The 25,880-nt window shown below is 38.9% G+C and overlaps 2 protein-coding genes across 2 annotated transcripts in view; both read right to left on the reverse strand.

Moving 5' to 3' along the window:
- The window catches only part of LOC124341860 (protein dj-1beta-like), a 113,374-nt gene extending 89,154 nt beyond the window's left edge, over nucleotides 1-24,220 (reverse strand). Inside the window, exon 1 of the mRNA XM_046794815.1 lies at nucleotides 24,171-24,220. The gene's annotated coding sequence lies outside the window, so the exon portion shown is untranslated. The remainder of the gene's footprint in view (nucleotides 1-24,170) is intronic.
- On the reverse strand, nucleotides 20,843-24,241 carry LOC124341858. The gene is made up of 5 exons (XM_046794809.1): nucleotides 24,113-24,241; nucleotides 23,628-24,031; nucleotides 21,980-23,550; nucleotides 21,150-21,912; nucleotides 20,843-21,074 (listed from the first exon to the last, which is right to left on the reverse strand). Exons 1-5 carry the CDS (start codon nucleotides 24,239-24,241, stop codon nucleotides 20,906-20,908), a joined length of 3,036 nt encoding a protein of 1,011 aa, XP_046650765.1. The 3' UTR covers nucleotides 20,843-20,905.
- Between the last annotated feature and the right edge of the window lie 1,639 nt (nucleotides 24,242-25,880).

The following is a 25,880-nucleotide window of genomic DNA, read 5'->3' on the forward strand; positions in this document are numbered from 1 at the left end:
ATTTTCTATACAAGGAAGGTCATAAGTTGATATTAGGATTGCAGCCACTTATCAGATAATGTGCAGACCAACGAGACCATGTTAAGAAGATTCTCAGCCAGTGTCACTAGGATCATGTGGCTTTAATAACACAAAACTATAAGCATTACTAAATCCAGCTCTCCCATCTCCGGTGTAGATCTTTAAAGCTCACAGACATGTCAGCCTCCACCCAACACATATGAAAAAGGAGATGCAAAAGTTAGAATCCTGCCCAGAGGTGATAACCTGCTTACTTGGACCATTTAGCATTACCACCTACTCTAGAAAAAAAAACATGCGTAAAGGAAACGTATTTGAATTTTGGCAACTCGATCTTCGGCAGGCGAGATAGCGAACGAAATCCTGGAACGACCGTATTTCTATGTCTTTCGATTTTGAAAATCGTGGATAACTATATCCGTCTTAGAACACTGTTTACTATCTTATTTAACACTGAGTCCACTACTCAATCAGGCCAAAATTGGGGGTTTGGAAGGTTTACGTGACGAAGGCATTGCAGCCAGTCCCCGTATAAACCATTTTGTGCAGAATTTTACGGAAAACCCAATGGTTAAATCTGCAATGTTCTAACTAGCGTAGTTTTTAAGTTATTTAATAAAAACTAAGGGACACCCAGAAATTGTAGTGTTTTTACTGATTTTTGACATCAGTTTTCGGGCAAACCAGACCTTTAAAAAAATATATCATTTTTTAGAATGAAAGATTTTGCTCTTCTCCAGAGAAATCTCGCCCTGTTTTTATTTTAAACGGTTATTAGCAGAGATATTGGCAATTGAAAATCTTGAAAATTTTTCGTCATTTTCTGAAGATTTTCGCCATTGACAGACTTAATTTCGCCACGCCATCTAGCGGCCGTTTTTGAAAAAAGCAAGGGAGATCTATTCTTCTGGCCATTAATTTTTTTCGAAACTCCAACCATCGAAAGCCAACCAAGCCCAGCTGTTTTACATCGATTCCATTCTTTTCTCAACAATCATTGAACAAAAATTAATGGCGATATGTTGAAGACGATCAATCTAGCCTTCCCCTCGCGCTTCTTGGAAAAATCCCAATCAGGTTTCAAATGAGTATCGGCCTAGACAATGAAATTATGAAAATGATTTTAGAAAAAAGGACATTCACGACACCAATATAATTGTAAATAAATGCATTATCCCATTTTGAAAAATATTTAAGTTCGCCCAGTCAATAATCGCTGTCTGAGTGAATAAAGCTGGAAGGCGTATCCCTACCAGTGTAACGTATCTTTTGTTTTTTCGTTATGTGATAAGATAGCATCTGTTTTTCTACCGCTAAGATAAGATAAAGATAAGCCCCCCCCCCCCCCAAAAAAAAAGATAAAGATAAGATAAATTTCAGATAAGATAACCCTGCTAGCACGCTTCCATCTCAGCAACGTATTCCTGCTATCCATTTTCGACGATTGGATATACATTTTGGTCATCCATGGAACGTTGAATGTCCATCCTAATGTCACATCTTTCTACGTAGATTTTTAACGTCTATAGGATATCCATTTCGGACGTAACTTAGACGTCCATAACACGTAAAACGTACGCTAGATTTATAACGATGATAAAAGATTTGTCTTTCCTTGGTATTGAATCTTCAACCTTCTGCAACGAAATCCACCGCTCTATCGACTAGACCAGCTGCTCCATATCATTACTGATCAAATTTATGATCCATATGTTATTACTTAGATATTGTCAAATAAGACAAATTAACAGCTAATTACTTTCAAGTTAAATAAGGAATAGGATTAAAGAAGTAAAATAAAAAAATATATAGAAATAAATTTTTGGTTCATTTAAATGTTACTATTTTATTGTTACTAAGCTTAAAACATAAATTTATGGAAATTTCTAATTTTCACATGGTGAATTAAGGCGAGTTCTATTAACTGATAGAAAAATTTTAGCTTTGATTCTGGTGTTTGTCCATTGGCCGTCCATTTGTTGTACTAAAATGAACTTAAACAAAACTAGACATATATTTGCATCCAATGGACGTCCAAACTAGGTCCGTCCGTTTATCGTCCATTTTGGTCATCTAATGGACGTAATTTGTAGCTAGGGAAAGTAGATCCAGTTTATGTGAAAATATTACGTCTATTAGACAGTTAAAATTCATAAAAAGTAGACAAGATCACAACATCGAAGAAAGACGTGAAAAGTACGTAGTATCGCTGTATTTTTTCGACGATAAATAGACACGACGAAGAATGGATAAACATACGTCTTATAGACGGATATTAGACAAGCCGTGCTAGCAGGGAAAGATATGTTTTCACTTTATCTTTATCTGTTTTTTTAAGATAAGATAAAGATAAGGTAAGATTATGCTTTTAATTTATTTTTGAAATTGAATCAATACATTTTTCAATTAATGCATGCATTTCTTTTAATGAACATATTACCATTTGGAAAATATCAGCTTTTGTTCTACTGCGTTTAGCGTGAAGAATGTCTGTGGCTGTACTAAAAACACGCTTGACACTTCCGCTTGAAGCAGACACAGAAAAAATATCTCTAGATATTGCCGCTTCAATAGGAAATCGACGAGAGTTGTTTTTTCCAGTACTGTAACGGTCGTCGAGGTTTCGTTTGTCCATCTGGCTTCAGTGGGTCCACCATCTTTCTCAATGAACCAAGAGCCTCATTTATAAATGTTTCAAATTCCTCAATAACAGCAGCAGAGATGCCCCCAGACGGATTTTGACTCGGCTCATCAATTAACGTGCTGTACAGTCGGCTTGAGTCGTTGTTGGCTTCAGCGGGCGCAGTATTCTTTTCTTCAGTCAAATTGGGTTGGTTGCTTTTGAGTTGTTGGGCTCTCATTTCCAATTCAGCTTTAACGGCTGCTAAAACGGCCCAGTCTGACTCACAAAATAGGGTTTAGCATTGTTCCTATTTAGAAAAAAAAAAACAATTATTATTGCAAGACATCAAGAATTCAAGAATAGCAAGTTCTTTCAGCACGGCTAGTTCGTGAGAAGACAGCTCACCCCACTTTTTAGTAGCATTAAGTTTAGATTGCAATTTACGGTCATTGTCAATTGCTTTGAACAAAGCAGAAATCATTCTTAACTGAGAATGATACCTCGTTGCGTTTTTAGCTAATAAATGAAAGCCAACCGATTTGTACACTGTTTCAGTGTCCAAAACACTTTTACGCCCAAAATTTACAATCTTACTAGCGTGTTCCACTGCGGCAAGCGCTGACTGTGACACTAAACCTGACCTAGCTTTCATTGCATCACCAACAATAAGTTGAAAGGTGTGTATTATACAGGTTGCCCTATAGGTCCCGGGCGGCATTTCTATCTCTTCCCAATGCTGTACCAATGTCGTTTAGCCAACAACGATATTGTCCCAAAATAGTTTTGTGATCGTGGCCCAGGCTTATATTTTATTATCACACCGATATTGTTAATCCCATATTTCCCCAATATCTTATTGCCCAAACCGAGGCTAAAACTGGCGAGCCAATGTCAAATTTACGTTACATTGTGTACACTATTAGATGTGGTCCCAACATTTATTGACATTTTTCAAGAAGCATTACAAAATTGAAAATAAATATTCAAGCATTTGCAACATTTATTGACATTTTTCAAGAAGCATTACAAAATTGAAAATAAATATTCAAGCATTTGCAGCATTGTCATCAGAAGAATGAGAACCGTAGGAAGAAGAGCTGTCATCTTGAGATTTCTTCTTTCCTCTTGACTGAAACTTTTCCGGGTGCGCCTTTTTATAGTCTTCAAATGCAATTTTTTTAATGCCGCGTCCTCTTGGCGCCTTTCACGACCACCGCCGGCAGTTTGTTGCGATTCCGAAGATGAACTGGCAATCCCCAACCGTCTGACCTTCTTGTGTTTCTTTTTATTACGGTTTTTTGCTACAGACCTTTTTTCATTTTCCACAATATAAACGGCAGGTTCGTGATCACTCATGATGCTGCAAGCCTGCAACACAAGAGAAATATTACAACGCAATCAAATGTAACTTAGAATGCCAACATAATATTTTTAAAATGGCGAAACATTAAAACAAATGAACCATGAATATTGGTTTTCTTACCTGATATTATAAAATGTTGTTGAAATTCGTCACACGTTACACGAGGAAAAAGCAGACGTTATTTCGCACAGTATCTTCGCCAAACGTCGATATAATTGCCAGATTTTTTTTTAATGAGGTGTCAATTGACAAAAATGAAAAAAGGTTTAGACAACGCAGGTATAGGCCTTGCAAACAATTAAACGTCGTCTGTCTATATTTTGAATACCTGAATAAAATTTTTGTGGGCGCTTGAAAGGATTATCCCAAAACCTATATCTTTGAATGAGCAGGAACAATTGGTGACTATGAAGTTGAAATGTAAGTCAGGCAAAATCTTCTTGACTTTTCTGATAATTACTTTTTTTTTATGTCTTTGCTGATGATGGGAGTAAGTGGCACACTATATGTACAAATATCCAGGCTGTCTCTCAAGCAAGCGAAGGTTCCTGAAATCAGCTAGTGTTAGAATTACTAATGCAGGTAAAAGAAATGGAAAAAATAAGACACGTATTGAGTCGTTCTCTTTATGGCATCATCAAGGAAAGAAGCATTGAAGATGACGAAATAAATTATCGAGGGAAAAGAAGTGCCTCTAGGGGAAGCTCTAATAACCAAATAAGAGAAACAATCCATCAAGAGAAAGAAGGACCAAAACTCATCAATAGACAAATCGGTATGTGCTGTAGCCTAAGATACTTGTATGCTACACATTCAGCATCAATTGTTTACACAATTAACCCATTTTTTCTGCGAAGGTTATAGCTAGGAATATGACGCTATCATTATTTTTAGTGAACGTCTGTCGGAAAGAAAGTATTAATTTGTTTACATTACTTCCCAAATAGTTACTGCCTTTCATTTTAAGAGAAACGTAGATTTTGCTAGCACAGGCTGAAAAAATATCATCCAATGCTTGCAACCACATTATTGGTCACCGGGAATTAGCTCGTCGTAGAAAGCATAAAACTTGAAGATCACAATTCTAGTTGACTGATACCACGTACTGGGCATTGATATTGATTTCATTATAGAGTTTAAGCGTTATAACCTCTTCTTCAAATCGTTTGACCAGGATCAAGTAATCTTACTAAACCTATTATTTTATTATCACGTAGTACGTCGATGTGATAAATGCTATCCCATTTATGTCATTTGATAATCGAAGGAAACAATAAATACAATTAATTCCGACTTTCAATCATTGATCGAAACTGTGACAACTGAACGTCGTCAGGGGTAAATGTGTATTGTTCTTGGACTTTAACGTAGTATTTTTTTCTCCCCCTCATGTATCGGTCATTTAACGCATAGAAAATAAAGCACTGCACTGAATCGGTGAAGTCTTTCGTGGAAAGATAGCCCTTCCGAATAAATACCAAACAGGTGAAGCTTCTGCAGGCCTAATTTAAGAAAATAGTTAAATTAGCATATATACTTCTGTTCCTATAACAAATTTTAAGAAAACATATTCGTACCTATACATCATGATGTATTATTGGGACGATGATGCAACCTTTCTCGTATGGCATAACCCAACATTTCGAAGAAAGCTGCAATTTGCTGGTTTCCCATATGTTTGCAGAACGCGCAAGGCCGGTTGATTTGTAAATATTGATGGAATTTGATGGAATAAGCTTCTTGTAAAAACTTCAGATCCAGAAAAATTCTGCCAATGATGTGCGTTTTGGTAATTCCCATCATTTTAATTACCAAGCCGTTGTTGCATATATAAAAATAATCAGATATTTTTTTGATCTCACCCCTTTCATACGCAGTGTTGAATAGTCTTCAGTGTTGAAACCGACGATGAAACGTCTTTGCGGAATGTTGAAATGTAATCCAGCTCAGAAATTCTTTTAACAATTTGAGCCAAAGGTTTTTTTGGAGACCTGATTAACTTCTTCAATTTTCCGAGGTAGTTCTCGAACGGAAAAGCAGAAAATTGATCAAGAGGACCATGATTCACGCATTCATTGCTCGAATGGATCAATGAATAAACGTTGTATATCAAGGGATGGACACCATAAATTTTCCCGAATAACAATACAAATTATTTCAAGAAGTCGCCGGCCACAGTTGCATACTTACTGCATAACGTCGGTGATACCAGAATGCGTATAGCAAAATGAAGATAAAGAAAATGTTCATACTTTTCTGGTGGCAAAATGGCTTTCAAAATTGCTGGGCCAGTATAGAGAAGGAATGATCGCAGTTCAACCGTCTTCGATTTCTTAATATGCTATTGATGTTGGAATTCTGTAAAAATATCTTGGGTACGATTTCCTTATACGACGAAATCTTCGATCGATGCACGATCTTTCTCGCATTCCAAGCTTGTGCCTCAATTTCTTTTTATGCCATTGGCCAGTTAAAATCAGGCGTTTGAAAACACAGAACAAGACTACGTGTATGTAGTCCAACGGAAACGAAGAAATCATATCGAGATGTAATGGAAGTAATGGACTAGTTCCGACGTGATGATTTTTGGATGTTTTGTTTCGGAAAGAGTTGTCGGTACGGAGAGCAAAATCGTGGTGATTAGAAAAAACCATACATTTATGTGCTTTATTGTGCGTGCCCTTTTGAGTGCATCTTTCACATCCGCCATATCCGTTATGGCCCTTGATGGCCTTAACAAACTGCCTGGTGGGGGCATCGCAAATAATCGCTCCAATCTTGATGGTGCACCGTTGTCCGTCAAGTTCTAGACCTTCTTTATCGAGTTGTATCATCTCTTCCAGAAACGGACCAAAAAATTCTTCAAGACTTTTCGGTTTTCCCTTGCCGGTGGAAATTCTGACAACAAATAGCTTGCTTTCGATAGCACTAACCACACGACACAAGAATGGCCATATCTCGACTGTGTTTGTTTGAAAACGAAAATATCGTCAATATTGATATGAATAAGAATTACTTTGTTTCCTGGGTTTTTCATTTCCTTTTTCAATTTTCTTAATATTCAAGCAGACAGAAAAAAATGGTGAAAATACTTGTCACCGACTTTTACTTTTGTGGTTTTCAGAATTGTTCTTGGATCGGTTGGGATGTCGTGGCCCAAATCTTTAATGAGTTTTGCAACGCCACCAAGAGCATTGAGTGACAGACCCTTCTGTGAATATAGCAGAGCCAGTCGTTGTAATATTTCCTTTTTAGTGCTGGGACATGACTGCTATCATTTAAGATTTCACCAGTTTCAAGAACTATGTGTTCTTGATCTTCAACTCTCTCCCTACTCTCATTTACGGCATCTGTTGTTACACCGTTCTACTCGTCGTTATTAGCTACGCGTACCTCAGTGGAATCGACTATGAGACCAGTGGAAGATACATCTTTGAAACCGTAGTTGGTGCTGGTATGTGGAGAAGTGTCTTCAGTCAGCTCGACAGCAGAATTCACGTCTACGGGTCTTAAGTAGTAGTGGGCCGAACATATCGTGGTTTGCATGAAAAAATTTGTCAAATACTAATATTCAAAGCGCCAACATTTCTACGAACTGACAATTATTGTCTTGTTACATTGGCCATGACGTTCTTCACTGTTTTATTAACGGCATATCTCCTTGCTGATGGACTGTTTGAACATTTTAAACAAGACTAAAAAACGCAAAAGATGAAAGACTTCAATGGTGCAACTGTCAGAAATAAACAACCAACACACTAGGCCTATAGGCTGCTAAACTGTATTTTGATGGAACAACAATATTGGGGCATAATACAGCACAGCCATAACAGATAGAAGAAAACCGGGTCAAAACCAATATTGGGACGTCATCCAGTTGAGCACAGTTTCCAAGTTCAATATTTTATGGGAAACCGGGCTGAATCCAATGTCGGGACAAGCTCGTCCTTACACGGACTCCGATTTTTTAAAAGCGCGGAAAAAAAGATTCATCCCAATATTTCACCGACTACGTTTTAACCCCAAGTGTCTAAGTCTGGAACTGCAAATTGTTTCAATTCGGCTGCCAAGTCATCCATACTATCCATCAAAGATCCATCTATTTCAAGTTCTATGAAAATTGCAAAGATGTAGTGTGAATAAACTCATCTTGCATTGACTCGTTGGCAATTTAACCAGATTCCAAACCTGAAATTTGGTCAAAACCAGCAGCCACATTGTTTGAACCACTATCGGTCATCATTCGAGACACCTAAAAACAAATAGAGATTTGAATTAATTTGTTTGAGATCCCTTAAGTAAAATAGTTGCTACCTTATTTGAAGGAATTTCCCAGTCTTGTAGTTGTAGTTTTTCATATTTAGCAAGAATAGCTTGACTTGTGTGTCTTCCATGCATCTTACGAATTCCCAAGAATACGACAAACTTTTTAAGTTCGTCCGTGACAGCAGAACAGTGCAGAACTAACTGGTAAGTCCGCCGTGTCAGATTCTGAAGCTAACTATTGAAGGGGATTTTTTTTTTGGCTTTCTTAAAGGACGAAAAAACATTGTAATAGTTTCATTCGATATCAGTATCAATTGGAGCATAAATCTTTTTGGTACTCTGCTTTAGTAATTATCTCACTTAGGTTTCCAATTGCTGGGTACGCTCCCTAGACAACTCTTGAACATCAGCAAGTTCCTTGGAAGTGCTGAGACCGTAACGAGCCTGTTCAAGAGAAGACAGAGAGAAATAAAATGGCGAGTAATGTGGAAACGCAGTGATTGCAAAATTGGAAATATTGATTTAAGCAGATGCAGGTAGTAAGTCGTTTCTGTTACGGATAAAGTGGAAAGTGTGGAGTTTATCAGAGGATTACATGAACTTGTGAAAAAAAAAAACAGTTGTTTTATGGAAAATACTTATTAAAAGATATTTTTAACTTAAAATAGTCAGCCAAAAGAGAAAATTAAAAGGTAACATAATCTCTTTAAAAATGGCCAGTTAGCCGCTGTAAATTTTCTATTAAATGATCACCAGCTAAAACATATCCTTGGTTCTATACCTATTTATATACTTCTCTTATCTTCTTTACCTATATCTTCTATACCTAACCTGTTTTCCAAACAAATCAGGTAGAAAACTTGGGTTGTCTTCTCTTTTATTCTGACAGGTTAGGTAATTTTAAAAATCAGAACAATAAATAATTTTAAAAAAAACAAGAGAAGAACTATGGAGAAATTGTCGCAAGAAAAATTAACAATTGAAACGATGAAGATTTAGAAGGAAGCTAACAAAAACAAAGTAATTGTATCGTCCCATTGAATAATTCGACTAGCAAACGAACTTAAAAATGTTTTCTCAATTTGATGACCCACATACTGGTTTATCGGATACTCTCTCGAAGAAAATGTAAAAATCTGTAATGCATAGTTATTCATTTTCGATTGATTGATGATTTTCAACATCATTATTTTTGTTTTATTTAAAAATATCTACTGTGTAATGATGTGAAAGAAAAGGAAAAAAACAGCAATAGGTAGAACAATAGATTTTTATTGAAGATTCAAGAAAATTATTTAAATATAAAGCCAATTCAAAAAAGGACTTGAAGGAACTCGTGACTAAAGTAATTTGAAAATTGATCGAGATGTACAAAAGGGGCTTAGCAAGTTTTCTGTAGCTGGTGTATGTTATGAATTTACTCGAGCTGAAAAAAAATAAATTTTATGAGGCCGTGAAATGCAAAACCCATTTCTAACAAATCTCCGTGGTTGATTCGTAAAAAAAACTAAAAGAACGTCGCGCCATCAATGTGTTTTCCCACGTGTTGTTTTTTAATTTTTTTCCATTTTTTTCAAGTTTTGCTGTCGTGTGTTTATGTAGAATTTTGTTACCGTTCGTATCGTCGAGTTTATTTCGTTGGATTTATTCCCGTTATTGCCGAACTTAAGGTTGGTTGAATTAAATATTCAACCCACGGTTCATCGGTCGTCGTCTTCTATTCACCGGCCCTTATGTTTACAGTTTATTCCAAGTTCATACAACATTCCTCGTTAGTAAAAATTTCGTCCATCCTAATTTTGTTTGTCAACCCTCGTAAGGGTGAAAAATTTCGAAATTGAATATGCAATTGAATTTTTGAGCTTTCGCAGTTGGGGCTCCAACGTCGCCCAACCCCGGCTTCATTTCTGGTAACATCAATTCCGATGTGTGTGGGTTGATGGACAGACCTCACTCGAAGGTGCCCAATATCTGATAATCTTAGAATCTAAGCAGCGGGTGGAATAAAAGCTAATAATATATGAAGACCAAAACAGAAGTCACTCTACGTTTTAAAAAGATACGCGGTGCAATTTTGCGCCTATAGAAAAAGGAAAGTGGCTAATGCAAACACAATAACACCACCGACCGGGTGGTATAATCCAACAAATTGATGTTACTAACGAGCAGGCTTGTGAGTATCGCAATTTTTTTTCCCAAGCTAATATAATTTTTTCAAGCATACGAATTTTTTTCAATATCGCTTTAAATATCGCTATCGCAAGCGGCGGTATTTTCTCGCGATAGTATCGGTAGCGGTATCGGCGATACAGGGTAAACTAAGTAGCGTTATCGCAACCGGCGATATTGCGGAGACTATCGATTTACAACCCTGCTAACGAGGGACATAGAGTCTGGTGTCAAGAGGAAAGTAATCTAGAACAAGTATCAAATGTGGACATTCAACATAGCGTGTGCGTTCCATGCAAAAATTTGGTCCCACTAATAATATCAACTACTGGAGCTTGGGTCTAACCACCACTTTCCACTTTTAGATCAACTTCAAAAGATTTTCTAATAGTAATAGATAAAAGATCTAAAAGTACTCTAGATCTTCAGGTGGGAAATCTTTTCATAGTGATTTTTTGACAAGTTTAACGATACTGTCATCATAAATAATGCCCCGTAAGTATTTTTTTTTCTTGTTGGTTAGTGCACACTTTAAGTGATTTCACATTTTTATGACGATCAAACGATTCCTTTGCCAAGACACTGCTGGTCTCGATTTCAAGATTCACATCATTCAGGACGAATCAGGTTCTTGTGAATCCACTTACGCCACTGAACAATCACAGGGATACCATGAACGTTCAGCCGGTGAAAGAGATTGTTAGCCTCCCACTTTCTTCTTTTCTTCACTATTCACTTATGATTTTTCTACCACATATAAGTGGGGTGCATGATGAACTGCCACGGGGATTATAATTGGAAAATAGCTAACTGTGTAAATAATTATTTTATTAATTTGTATTAATAAATTTGTCCATGGTCGAATATACAATTGATCTAAGTTACTGCAAATCTTAAAAGTCTCGAACTGGCAGGAATCGGTCCATATTCTATTTCTGTCAAAAACATGGCGTACTATGGCTTTGAAGTTGATGCAGAGAGCGAGCATCACTTTTTTGGTGTTCCAGCGAAAAACACTATTTCTACTGGCAAACAACTACAAGAAATAATTCATTAATTTCAATCTTCTACTACAAATGTCATGTCATCTTCTGAATATAGATGGATATTTATCAGTAGGTTCTAATCTTAAGAAAAGACAAATTTCATAATGTTATTAATTTTTCTATATATTACTTATTATACTCTTATCAACACTATTATTTTTTAGACGCAGCAACACGTTTCCTTTCTTTTTAGAAATTGTCAGCCATGATATTTGTTAACATGCAAGGTTTGTGTTCTCATACAATTGCTTTTGTGTTCAAACATTTCAGTAAAAGTATAAGATTTAAATTATGTTAAAAAAATCTTCACTTATGTTGATAACTATTTCACTTTGCAGATTCGAAGGTTTTCACTAGGCTTCGTTGAACGCCACCTGACCTGTTTCATTCCGGAATGAAATTCTATTCGTGAGTACAAAATAGCAGGGGCGCCTGACTGGCCGTTTGGCTTTTCTTGCTAAATCAGTTTCAGCCATCGTTTTACTGAATACAGATACAGTAATATACTGATACAGTAAAAATAAAGACATAAACGGTGATTAATAAGAATTTGTAATAAAAACAATTATTCTTACATAAATGAATAAATATTCAGAAGACGCTGGTTAGACCACCTTGTAAAATTATGAGAACTCATACAATTATTTTTCGTGTAACTGATGACGGCTACTGACAAATGTTTCAAGTTGTGGGGTGTTGTAATAAAAAAAAGGTGCGGGGAAGGTAAAACATTCTCAAAATGATTTAATTTAGATAGATCTCAAATATAGGAAAAAATCAATGTAAAAAATAAGTTGTAGGCAAAAAGACGCGTGTTGAACAAGAAATTATTTTTTTTTTCAAACTTTTTGGACTTTGTACACATTTTTTTAGTAAATAAATTTAAAGGATATGAAAATATTCAATCATCAATTATAGCATATTTAAAGCCCGCTTCGAAACAAAAATATATCTGTAAAAAGAACCAGCAACCTAAGGCAGAAGCACCAAAAAATATATGCGTCGGCTCTAGCCAAAGGAACGGTATTATTGCAAACGTTGGTTTCCATCCGAGTTCATTTTTCCTGTGCCATCCCGACGATTCCTTTCGCACACAATTGCACTATCGCATTGTACAGCGGCTTTATATTTCGAAGGCGCAACGAGCAAATTTCCATTTAGACACTAATACGCGATTCAAGCATTCGAGGCAAATTCTAACGGCGAAGCGATCTGTATTTACTTGAATAATTAAACCGCAGTTAGTTACGTGAACAAATGTGGCGGGACCAAATCGGCCGCTCTCACGTCTACTGCTAAAGATTAGGCGGCTTGGTGTGAATGCACAACACTTTAATAGAGGCGGTACATGTAGCTACCGAGGTTAATTTGTCGCCAATTGCAAATCCAGGGGCGGCCAGCGATTGGCGGATAGACCATTGAATTTTTCCAAGATTCGGGAGCTTTGGGATATGAACACGAATTCATTTGTTGTTCCATGGAAAACCCAATTGCAGAATTTCGTGTCGTGGAAATCGCAGCTCGAGGCAACGGCCACCAATGCGTTTCAGTTAGATGGGATTGCGTTAAACGTTACGCATTTCTGCTTTTTCATTAATTTCTAGAAGTCGAGGAGTGAGAAACCATAAAATATTTGTTCAACTTACCTCCCAACGAACGAATAGAAGGGCAGTTGATGGGTCGCTTCAAGGAAGAAACAGAGCAATAGGATTCGGATTCATAATCCTAATACGAGACAACGGACGACGACGACGAAGGACACCTTATAAAAAGAATTATATTTTCTGTAGCTCTATTTCCCCTGTCAACAGATTGTTATTACTGATGCTGAAATTCTGTATGATAGGATATAGTTTAATGACGTCACCATAGAGGGTACAGTCTTAAAAAAAGTTGCAGTAAATGAATGACCCAATGCAGTGGTAGGTTAATAAAAAGGCGTATTATTTTCAAATATGATTGCATATTTGCTCAATAGTTGGAAAGGAATAGTCGGTGTGATTGTCTAATAATGGCGACTTCGAGAGGGTGTGTAGACTTCTTCGGCAGACAGCTTAGGACTCCCGACAGTGGACGACGATTTGAGCAACTCCCTCCTATTTTTCTCTCATGTTCAAGTGTTTATTGTCCCTAAACTTGCGAGTCAATTGATTTCTTTGAGTAAAATAAAATTGTTGAACTCTGAAAGTAAGTGATATCATATTCATCCTCTCGCGAGAATGAACATGGTGCATCGACCGGGAAAACGGCTCGGCAAGCCTCTCCTAGTGATCACTCCTCTTTCATCCAAGTCCCGCATGACAGGACCCAAGTAAATGGTAAATAGTGCCCGTTAGTGTCGTGCAATTGCCATTTATGTTCTTTGTGTGGTACTATTGCCGATTGTTTCATCGGCTACATTAACTCATTCGTGTGTCGGTCTCCCACCTCGTGTGGCCCGTCCCGTGTGTTACTTTTCCGTTCTCCCACCTTGTGTGGCCCGTCCCGTGTAACTCTGCCCGGTCTCCCACCTTGTGTGGCCCACCTTTTGTGAATCTCTGTCTGTTCTCCCACCTCGCGTGGCTCGTCCCGTGTGCAATCGCCGGTCTCCCACCTCGTGTGGCCCGTCGTGTGTTTAACTCTGTCCTTCTCCCACCTCGTGTCGCCAATCGTGTGTTTATTGGCCGCGCGGCCATTATCGGTTCATAGTCTGTCAATTCGGCCGACCTCATCACCGTGAATGACGCCGCCATTTCTCCACCGACGTTCCCCCATCACGGCCGAACAAATGGTTGACGACGAAGAAGAGTCGTACACAGAAGACCCGAAAACATTAACAATACTCCGAGCCGATGCTAAACGACGGTTCGTGAACTCAATAAGGCTCGTTCTAAAATTGATGACCGATTATAGCAGTCGGAAATCAATACGGAACAGAATGGAAGATCTTGTCGTCGCCTACCAGAAATGCGACTACTACAAAGATTGTTACATCGCAATCTGCCCCGACGATGGATCGAGTGCCGCCTGCCGCCTGGATTACTGCGGTCTAGACGGAGCTCGACTTTCGGCTCAATACTATTGAAGAATACCTGCTTGGCAGAGCAGACCAGTCAATTTCGAGCCAGCCACTAGTCAGTCCAAAAATCTTCAGAGCGGCTACTTATTCAGCTATTCATCCGGCTAATCTTCCGGCTACCTTGTCAGCTAGGCTTCCAATTTGCGCTTCTGCTGGCAACCCAGCCTTTGCTGCTGCTGGCCCACCGACTTCCGTCGCTGCCAGCCATCCGGCTACGTTTTCGCCTAGCCATCCGGCTACGTCTCCACCTAGCCTTCTGCCTACCGCTGCTGCCAGCATTCTGGCGACCGTTCCAGCTGGACACTCAGCTAGTCATCCGGCTACTTACTTAGTCAGCCATCCGGCTACCGATCCAGCTTAACATCCGGCTACGCTTTCAGCCAGCCATTCGGCCACGTATTCATCTAGCCATCCGGCTACGTTTCCAACCAGCTTTCCGGCTACGCTCTCAGCCAGCCATCCGGCCACGGTTTCATCTAGCCATCCGGCTACGTTTCCTGCCAGCTTTCCGGCTACGCTTTCAGCCAGCCATAAGGCCACGGTTTCATCTGGCCTTCCGGCTACGTTTCCAGTCAGCTCTCTGGCTACGCTTTCCACCAGCCATACGGCTACGGTCCTACCTAGGCTTTCATCTCCCGTTGCTGCCAGCTTTCCGGCTACGTTTCCACCTAGCCTGCCGTTGATCATCGCTGCCAGCAATCCGGCTACTTCTTCACCTAGCTATCCGGTCATCATCGCTGCTGCCCATCCGGCTACGTTTTCACCTAACCATCCGGCCATCATCGTTGCTTCCCAACCGGCTACGTTTCCACCTAGCCTTCCAACTACATTTCCAGCTACGTTTCCGTCGACCATCGCAGCCAGCATTTCGTCTACCGTTGCAGCTGACCTTCCGGCTACTTATTAAGCTGGCTACCTTTCCAGCTAGCCATCTTACAACCGTCGCTGCCAATCGTCCGCTTATCGCCGCTGCCAGCCATCCGGCTACGTTTCCACCTAGCCTACCGTTGATCGTAACCGCCAGCTTTCCGTCGACCGTTGCAGTCAGCACTCCGTCGACCATCGCTTCTGTCTTTCATCTTCCGCTGCTGCCAGTTTTCCGGCTCGCTTTCCAGCCAGCCATCCGTCGATCGTTGCAGTCAGCATTCCGTCGACCATTGCAGCTGACCATCCGGCTATCTTTCCAGCTAGCTTTCCGTCTTCACTTCCGGCTTATCTTCTAGCCGGCATTCCGTCGACCGTTGCAGTAAAACTTTCGTCGATCGTTACAGCTAGCCATCCGGCTACCTTTCTGGCTAGACTTTCGTCTACCGTTGCTGAAAATGATCCGGCTACCGATCCAGCTAGCCTCCCGGCTACCTTTCTAGCTAGCCATCCGGCTACTTGTCCAGCTGGCCTTTCATCCTCTGCTGCTGCCAGCCATCTGGCTACGCTCCCACCTAGCCCCCTGCCCCCCGTCTATCATTGCTGCCAGCCATCCGGCAACGTTTTTACCTAGCCCTCCGTCTACCGTCTCAGCTAGCCGTTCGGCTACCTTTCCGGCTAGTACCTCGTCGATTTTCTCTCATGTTTAAATGTTTGTTGTCCATAAACTTGCGTGTCAATTGATTTCTTAGAGTAAAATCAAATTGTTGAACTCTGAAAGTAAGTGATATCATATTCATCCTCTCGCGAGAATGAACAAATCCATTGTGAAAACGCTATCAGCCCATCGTCGTTGTTAAATTGAGGATTAAATTCAAGTCGCAAATGTTAAAATTGTTTGGGATCGATTCGCATTTAAGTTTTCCCTCGATTGCAATCTTCCCGTGTCGGACAGATCAAGGTAAACCTGAATGATGGCTTATACGGATTCCACTCATTGGTCAATAAGAAATCAGGAGATTGTACTTTACTGGTCAGCCTAACACTGTCGAAAGGATTGACTTTCACGTGACTGGGCTCGATTTGAATAACTGACCACGATATAATAGGAAAGGTTCACTCTCGCGCTATCCCACTAGTCTCTTGGAAGAAACGGCGGGTGTTTAGTAAAGGATCCCAAGGTTCCCCGCCAGGTTCGCTAGTGTTGGAGGCTTATCCCCTCTCGGGGGTATAGTAAAAATAGGGGTTTTTCGTTCTTAATCATATAAAATTATTAATCAATTAGGCCAGAAATTGATTTCATTTAAGCTCTATTTAATTCCCTATCCTTGAATACCTAATTCAATAATAAAAAAATGCCTAATACCTAAGATTAGGCAATTTTTGATATGTTTAATTTGTGATTGAAAATAACATTTTTTTTTATTTGCGCCAAAAAAAATCAAATGTATTTTTTATTACTTATTTTTGTTTATTCTATTTTAATGAATTTTCAAATTCATTTTTAATATTTTAAAATTCATCTTTAACTTTAATATTTTAAAATTAAAAGCCTTTTTTTCTGTCCAGCTAGCAGCAGTTCCTCATAGATCCTCAGTTCCTCGGAAATATTTAAATTCCACTATTTCTCGCAGTGAAACTATTATGTATCGATAGCAATGCATAAGCAAATGCAAATTCAATCGATAACATTCGTTCTGCCGATCGAAACCGCTAGATGGCGCCGTGCAGTTGTTGGCATGTAGACATTGGGACGGATAACCACAAGGACTAATCGAATGCGTCACTAGAACGCGACACTAGAACGTCCTTCCGACACTAGAACGTCCACATTTTAGCCACGACATTAGAACGGAAAAACCTCTAAATTCCGCTGCGACACTAGAACGTCCACATTTAAGTAACGACAATAGGACGGAAAACCTCTAAATTTCTCTGCGACATTAGAACTTTCATATTTTAACAACGACTCTAGGACGGTAAATCATGTATAATTATTGCGACACTAGAACGGCTATAAAAGAATCTGCTGCAGGGAATGATTCTTTACCGCTAGATAGATTTCGAATGCGTCACTAGAACGCCCATATTTAAGCAACGAAACTAGAACGGAAAAAACTATAACGACACTAGAACGGCTAAAAAAGAATCTGCAGCGGGGAATGATTCTTCACCGCAAGATGGATTTCAAATGCCTCACTAGACCGCCCACCCGACACTAGAACGTCCATACGGGAAAAATTTTTGCGACACTAGAACGGCTATAATAAAATCTGCGGTGGGGTTTCATTCTTCACCGCTAGATGTAGGAGCTGTATAAGGTTTCCGTTTAGGTTGCGCGAATTTTAAAACATCGCATGGATATAGATTGGTACAACTTACAGACAAAAAAGACAGGATAACAACTGCAAAATATAGAAAATCCTATATATTAATCCTTAAATAGACTATTCTTTCTGAAAACCTAAATATTATCCTTTAAGTATTATTTACGAGTTTTCAGTTTCATATCAGTCTTTGTAAAATAGATCGTATTAGGTTGAAACAAAATAATAGAATAACAAAGATTGTAATTAAAATGTGTGTATTACAAAATATGATAGTAATTGGGAGACACATGAATTTCGTTATCGTAATAAAAAGAATGCTGCGGAACACCGAAAACCAAGTCATTAAGAGAAACGAAAATGAAGGTATTCAGAGGGGAAATTATGAACGAAAATCGGTCTTGGCAAAATAACGCAGTCTCCAATTCCTCCATTACAAAAACAAAATTTTCCGCAACTTCTGCAATCCTTAAGAAAACTGCGTTGCTCTCTGAGGTGCTAAACGCCGAAAAAATATCGTGCCCATGGTACACAATCTGCCTGAAATTGTAATTTCAGAATTTGACATTTTGAATTCTCTGTAATGTAGTATTTTTAACGTACACTAAATTGCTCCATCACGAATGAGTGACTCCCACAGGGGGATTACCAGATTTCTGTAAACATAATTTGTCAACATATGAAAAGAATTGGCCCCCGCCATCAGTTTTCATGTGTAATCTGGCGAGAAATGAAAACTCACCGGACAATTGCAAGCATCATTCCTTCAATACTGGTTACAGCCAAATGCTCTGCAGGTGTGTGTGTAACTGTGGTTTAAGATGTTTAAGTTTAATTGTGGTGTTTAAGTTGGTGACGGTCATGAGCCCGTCACGTGAGCTGCAAACAAAGACCAAGCCGCTAGGGCCGAGGAAGCCCAGCAGTCCGTTGCGGATGAATTCCGTTTCGGCGCTCATGCTGGAGTCGGCAGTAATAGCCTAATCCATTAGGCTTGTTGTACCGAGGCTGCTATTAGTCTCGGCATTGTAATAGCCCCTCTCGTTTGTTTGAATTCCACATCTGGCTGCATGGTATGCGCAATATCGCCAAAATCCCGGTAAAAGACTAGATTGGAAATCCTTGCGAGTGGGTTAAACGAGTTTGCTTTTATTAATAAAAAGACGGGGGCAAGAAGAAACTTGTGAATGAAATTTTTATTTGGGCAAAAATAAAAATTCCGGCGGAAAGAATTCGCCAAAACTGCGTTGCCTGGAGACGACGGAAAACATCCGGGCCCGAAAAATGTGTTTAGATCTCTCGGATATACTTTACAGAGTTACAAAAATTTTGTTTTTCGCTTGTGGGGGGAAATAAAAAAAAAGGTAAACAGGAAATCAACATTTAACCAGCGTCAATAATGGATTCGACACGGCCCTTTTAGAACGTCAAGCCTATAGCCGGCGGAACCAAAAATGTTTTCTGCGCCTATAATATCAAACGAATAGATAACCAAATAAAAATTTTTTGATATTATTGATTACTTGACATGCATAACCTCACGTGGGGCTACGTAGCTGCTGCTTAGATAAAGACGAAAATGATCGTTAATTTCAAACGAACTCTCGAAATTGTAAGCTTCTACTATTTACCAGGGTCATGAAGATATGTAGGGAAGACCGTCTAGGGAAGACCGTCTAGAGAATTCTCGTAGACTCGTTCTTATTTTTGTTCCACCGACTCCCAAGCTGTTATAAGTAACTTCAAGGTCGACAGCATACTGATCGCGAGCATGATATAATCCAGTCCTGAATCTCTGTTCCTTTGAGATGTCCTCACTAAATCATTGTCCCGAAAAGGGAAAAACAATAAAAAACATAACAAAAAAACAAGGCATTAAATTTTTGGGATAGAAAATAATGATTAAAAATAATAATAAACAGTGTTACTTGATTGGATATCATTTCCTAAATCGAGTTTTGTTCACTCCAACTGGGGAGTCTTTCGTGGGATGTAAGAGCAGTCCTTTCATGTGGAGGTACGATGGGTATAACATGTTGCTTGAAATGATTAGAAGTAATATGACCTAATTTGAAAAAACAAATCAGTTTCAAGTGTAACAATGTATGCAATGAATAATTTACTGGCAGAAGCAAAAGACGTCACATCCTCCAAGGCAAACTCGACAGTTAACTGCTTGATCAAGTCAAGTGCTTCAGTTGGAAAGCATAACTGTTAACTCATGTAAATTTAGTTATCAGTTAGTTATACCGTTATCACGATTCACCGTTATCACGATTCACGAACATACACGATAACACGACAAAGCCATACTTGACACTTTCAATGAAGGCATGAATCTTTCCACCAATAGTTTCCACCATTTCGCTTGTGGAAACGATTATCAATCGATATGAATACGTAGATTTTGGAAAAAATCGATACATTCCGTTACGCCAATTGAAACCGCTAGATGGCGCCACCCTGTTGTATATTATTCAAGTGATTTGTAAAATAAATAGCACTAGTCGAGTGCTATTATTTTAGGGGGTCATTTGGCGTTCCGTACTTTCACAAATTTGGCAGTTTTCCTAATAATTATGCATCTTTCATTCTTTCCAATGATTCTTTTATTTATTATCAGTTCTTTTATGGTTTATCAGTCAAACTGAAGAGTTGTATTTGCGAAGCTGTGCGGACAAAAAAAACGGAACTTAGGCTATGGCCTATGGGCGTGGATTCAGCATGGATAATTTAATTACGGTATTTGCTTAAGAGTATAAAATCCCAGAAAGTGGGAAGATCCTACCAAAGTGGCGGGCTCTGAATTTAATCTTTCTTGTAACCCTAGGCACGTTGCAAAACGAGCTTATTTATTTGACTAATTGATTAATAGATGACGCGGCTTGCACCGGCGCCCGTCAAGTGAAAAAAATTATAATAATAATGTTGAGCTTCCTACTCCTATTTTTCGTTAAACATCTCCTCATTTCTCGGGTCTCAAACCCATAATCAATGGCAGTAAAAGAGATAAATTTTTAGGATAGAAAGTAAATTAGCAACCAAATACTAAGGACAACTAAAAAACCAATTGTTATTTAATTAACCATCTTCTTTCATTTGTAGCAGTGACTGTAAATTGATATTTATTATTGAAAAATCATAGTTTAAATATATCTGTAACAATTGATCTTACATAAGACGACATTTTTCATTATCCTCAATTTCGGAACTCTCGTTGACATCGCCGTTTAATGATGGAGAATCCACATAGAGTGGAGAAAGGAAAGTTGCTAGCCAAGGACTGTCTTCTCCCAAGTAAAGGTTGTGCTTTTGCCAAGTAATCGGTAAAATCTTCAACCTTAGTAACAATAAAAAACCGAGCGTAAATATTTCCGCTCGAGTAACGCATGAATAGTAAAATACAATATATTACGAATTGAGTCTTAAAACGTAGCGGAATAATTCTAAACTTCCGGCCGATTCAGCTTCAATCGTCATAGTTTCCTGGGGTTTCAGAACAGGAAAAACTTGAGAGAAATTATTTCCAACTTTGAGATTGCTTGCTTCCTGCAGAGTTTCAAATTTTTTGGCAAGCTTGTTGTCAAAAGCAGAAATCATCAAAATCGGGCTTCCCTGTGGAGAGGTGCGAATCGGTTTATGCACTCGGAGGTACCAATCAGGATTTTCTACAGACGATCCTTTTTGAAAAATGCATACGAAATTTGTGCGAGTTGCTTTGCGACTGATGAAACGTTGAAAAATGCCTCTGATGATGCAACGAACTTGATTCAATGGGGTTTTCTTCATTAGCGAAGGCGTCTGAACCTCGGAGAACTGGAACTGGCACATAAGATGAACCATCGACGAGTTCATGCAAGAAGAAGATAAAGAGGGAAGGGATATTCCGCTGTCATGCTCCAACGTAACTTCTTTTTCCTCCCAGAGCTTCAGTCGGTCAGCATTCCATTTCGTATGCTCGGTTTGATATTCATGCGGCCATGGCTCAAGCAGAGCTTTCTTCATAACCAAATTAATAAAATGGTCTTTGAGGTGGAGCTTAGCGCGGATATCATCGACAAGGATCGGGTGGGGAAAAGTCATACTCAGAGGCTCCAAGTTATTCGGTTGACTAAGTGAAACGGTGACGTCGTGTGCAGACTCGCATGGCTTTCTCTGATTCGTCGACACGATCAGACCTAACAATTCAAAATGAAAAATGTCAGAGCATATTATTTCTTCCAGTTAAATTTAAGAAGAACTTACCGGAGACGTTATCGCTACATGAAATATCTATTCTCAGCAGGTACTGATCTTCAAACTCGATACAATTTTTGACGACCATCTGGGGTGGTTGGACCGTAATAGAAGAAGCCGGAATGGCAGGCTTTTTAGCGGCAAACGGATAAGGTTCAAGAAACGGTTCAGTTTGCATATACCCGAGAGCTTGGAATACGTAATTCGGAAACCCATCCGCGAGATCCAGAAGGAAAGCAAGGTGGCTTTTTTCGAGACCATGATCCGGAACTAATAAAAACGAAATTGATACTTTTCTCTTTTCCTCCGGATTCCTCTTCATTTCAAACTGAAAGTTATCGATTATATGGTTTCCAGGACCAGACAGATCAAAATTGTCTCTAAATGCCATGGATTCGTTGAACACTGAACAAGGAATCAAAATAAGACGAAGTACTGGAGTCCCTTTAAGAATACGGAAGCATTTGTCGGCATGGGCTGTCAGCTTCAGAACTGGTTGACCATTCTTCCAGGCTTTTGTTGTTCTCTTCGATAAATCAAAAAAGCTGAACATACAATTTGTATCCTTTCGGTCTTCTTTGAACCAAGTGTCCCCTCCAACACGCTGAATCATCGAGCTAACTATATAGTCATACGTTAGCGGAGTGTACAAGTTCATACCACACTCATCTCCAGGTTGAGGCCCAAACATGCGGCGAGGGAATAAAATATCAAAACATTTGTCTACTATTCGATCCAAACAACGATCCAGCAACGGCGAAGGAGCCAATGATACGTTCCGAAAGGAAGGTGCTTTCTTCCATCTTAAGTTCAGCGGAAAGGTTCTCTGACGTCGCAAGTTGAGGAGTGCTGAAGCTCCTAGTTCGACGTGATTATCCATTCGCACTCCATAGATGGTTGGGATCATGTTCAAAGGGACGCAAAGAGATTCTTCGACGTATTTCTCCACTGTATCTCCTACATCCTTCCATTTCATAGCTTGAGTGAACAAAGTAGATTGTTGGTTATCGGATAATCTTGCAGTCGCAGCGTTGATAACGTTAGCTAATCCAGTTTGGTCGGGAAGACTGCAACAATCAATGACGTCAAACTGATGAGTGGTGGCGTAGCAGAACTCAAAGAAATCCTCCAAGTAGACAGAGATTTGGACTTTATCAATGTGACTTCGATAAGAAGTAATAAATTTCTTGAGTATTTTCTGACAAGATCGAACTAGCAAGTTGTCGTTTGCTGAAGTATCCAACTCTTCTCTAGCTAGTGGAAGGTAACCATCAAAAGGGGTTATTAAAAAATGAACTTCCCAACGATGAGTTATTGGGTCGAGCATGGTTGGATTCACACAAACAACGCTAGTTTCGCTTTGAAGCCTACAGTTGCCAGTTGAGAAATAACGAAGAACTTCATCTCGATTTTTCTGCATTGCAGAATTCGGCAATTCTTCAATACCTACAAAATTTTCCTCGTAAAAGTCATCAGCGATCTTGTCTACAGCTTCATTAAAGAGTTCGATACTGTTCATCCCCAGCAGGGCACGAAATCCGCCAACCCAACCGTCATACTCTTTCCAGACAAATGTGGACCTGTCAACAAGCAAATCACTTTCAACTCTTTAACATTTTAAAAGATACTATCTAAAATAAAAATAAATTTTCCTTACCTTTCTTTCCGGATTTTTTGCATAAATGATGTCAATTTTGATTCATCTCCAGAACAAGTGGTTAACCAAGAACTCCACACTTGTTTCAAACCTTGCCGCTGGCTTGTATCAGGAACAGAAACATTTTCTGGAAATTTTCCATCCAAGATATCCTTCAAAACAACCAGGAATCTTTTGGTAGTGACCTCAGGCCATTCAGCATTATACCAGATATCCCAAAGAAAGCTTAAATCCTCCTCTTTCTCAGGATTAAAACACCGATCTGATAGGATTTTCAGAATGATGATGTTTCGAGCCAAGATTGATGGATTATTGTCATTGAGGTAGATGTGAAATTGTGATGCATTTCCATTGGTTGTTGCCTGAAGTGTGTTTCTCAAGTCGCCACATCTAAGAAGCAGGATCTAGTCAATTAAAAGTTTGTTAAAATAACAAAATAAGACACGAGGGGCAAAAACAGTACACCATTATATATAGTAAATTACCTTGATGCCATTGTCACAACCAATTCCACAGCTTAAATTTTCCAATATGTTACGAAACCGAGTAATTCCAAAAGGATAATACAACTGGTTGTTTTCAACTATAGATCGACGCACTGGGGTTTTAAGCATTTTTTCTGCAATAAAAAAATTAGGAACTCATACAAGGACTGTCAAATACACGTCATCATCACAGTATCATCAAGTCTTATCTAATTAAGTAACACAGAATATTTAAATTCAAACTCATGATAATGAACAAGAAAACATCTACTACCTGAGATAAATTAACGTGTGATTCAATGGTGAAACGAATGATACGATATTATAACTTTTATAAGCACAAAGGTAACCGTAAAGTGGGTGAACTAAAACCGTACACGGTACACCATAGCCGACGGACCTGCTATGTACTAATTGCTAATTCCTATCTCGGCCCACGCTTTCGTTTTGACAGCACTCTCTCTACCTCTTTTTCCCAAGGTCGAATGGAGATCAGCGCATCCTAGCGTGAGAGCGAAGAACAACTTAAAAAAAAAAAAAAAAAAAAACATGCCGGTTATTTTGAATTTTCCGCCGCACCTATGTATCAACTATCAAAATATAAAATAATAACTTTTTCTTGGTTTCTTTAGATTTATAACATGTATTAGCAACATTTTTTGCTTGAATTCCGTTTATCAGAATTCAGAAATTCTAACCGCTGGGCTTCATTATTTCAGGACGAGCCTTTTTTCACGCAAAAATCAATAAAAAAGATGAAAAACAAAATTTCCGATTTTAAAAAATATAAAAAGCAAGGTAACAAAATCTCTTTCGTGGCAAAGGTATAAATATAGTTTGTTAATTGCCACAAAATACTCGAGTAATTCTTAAGGTGTTAGATTTCACCTGAAAACCGATCGGTATAGCTACATAGGTAGCGCATTCGCCAATCACGCAGTAGATACATATTTTGATATTTCCAAAACTAACATAGCTAGACGATTGTGATTTTCGTCAATCAACGTAGCGCTAAATTTCGATAATGTCCATCTATTTGTTTTATTTTTAAACACCTAGCGACGATTTTCGAAAAATCAAAAACCACGGTTTTGGTCTCTTTGAGTCGCGGACGGCTTGTTAATAACATCATTGCAAGTTTGCAACTGAAAATATATTGTCGGATGAAACAACTAGCTTAAACTGATGTTTACAGAGACGCGCAGACATATGATAAGGAGAAGCCGCGAGAAGCTACGTAATAATATTCTCCCTCTTATTCTCCCCCTCATTCTCCCCCTCATTCTCTCTCTCGTTCTCTCGAGTCTTTATCTTACAGCATTGATATTTACTTTCGTATAAACTATCCCCCTTTTCGCTATAAAATTATCAGCTGACTGAGCTATCACATCTTTTTGCCTGATCCAGTGACCGAAGTGAGTTCCGCGAATCTGATTTTGTTCATTTCAATCACTCAATCTGATCATTGTTCGTTCAATTAACAGGTTTGGCAAGTTCCGTACCGGTGCAGGGACTACAGGCAAGTCAAAATTGAATGAATTCAGCAAAAAAAAAAAAAAAAAAAAAAAGCCAGCAAACCATGCAAACCATCTTTCCACGAAACATACCAAAAAGTCTCGGATGCCGACAACCGCCGACAACCTATGGCGTTTTTCCTCCAATGGATTAAAATGAATTCTATGTAAATTTTTTAGAAGTTTAAAACTGATTGGCGATGGTTGCCGAGATTGCCGGGATTAATTATCTAAAGATGAACTGATTCATAATT

This window comes from Daphnia pulicaria, chromosome 6, assembly GCF_021234035.1.
Source record: "Daphnia pulicaria isolate SC F1-1A chromosome 6, SC_F0-13Bv2, whole genome shotgun sequence".
Lineage (NCBI taxonomy): Eukaryota > Metazoa > Arthropoda > Branchiopoda > Diplostraca > Daphniidae > Daphnia > Daphnia pulicaria.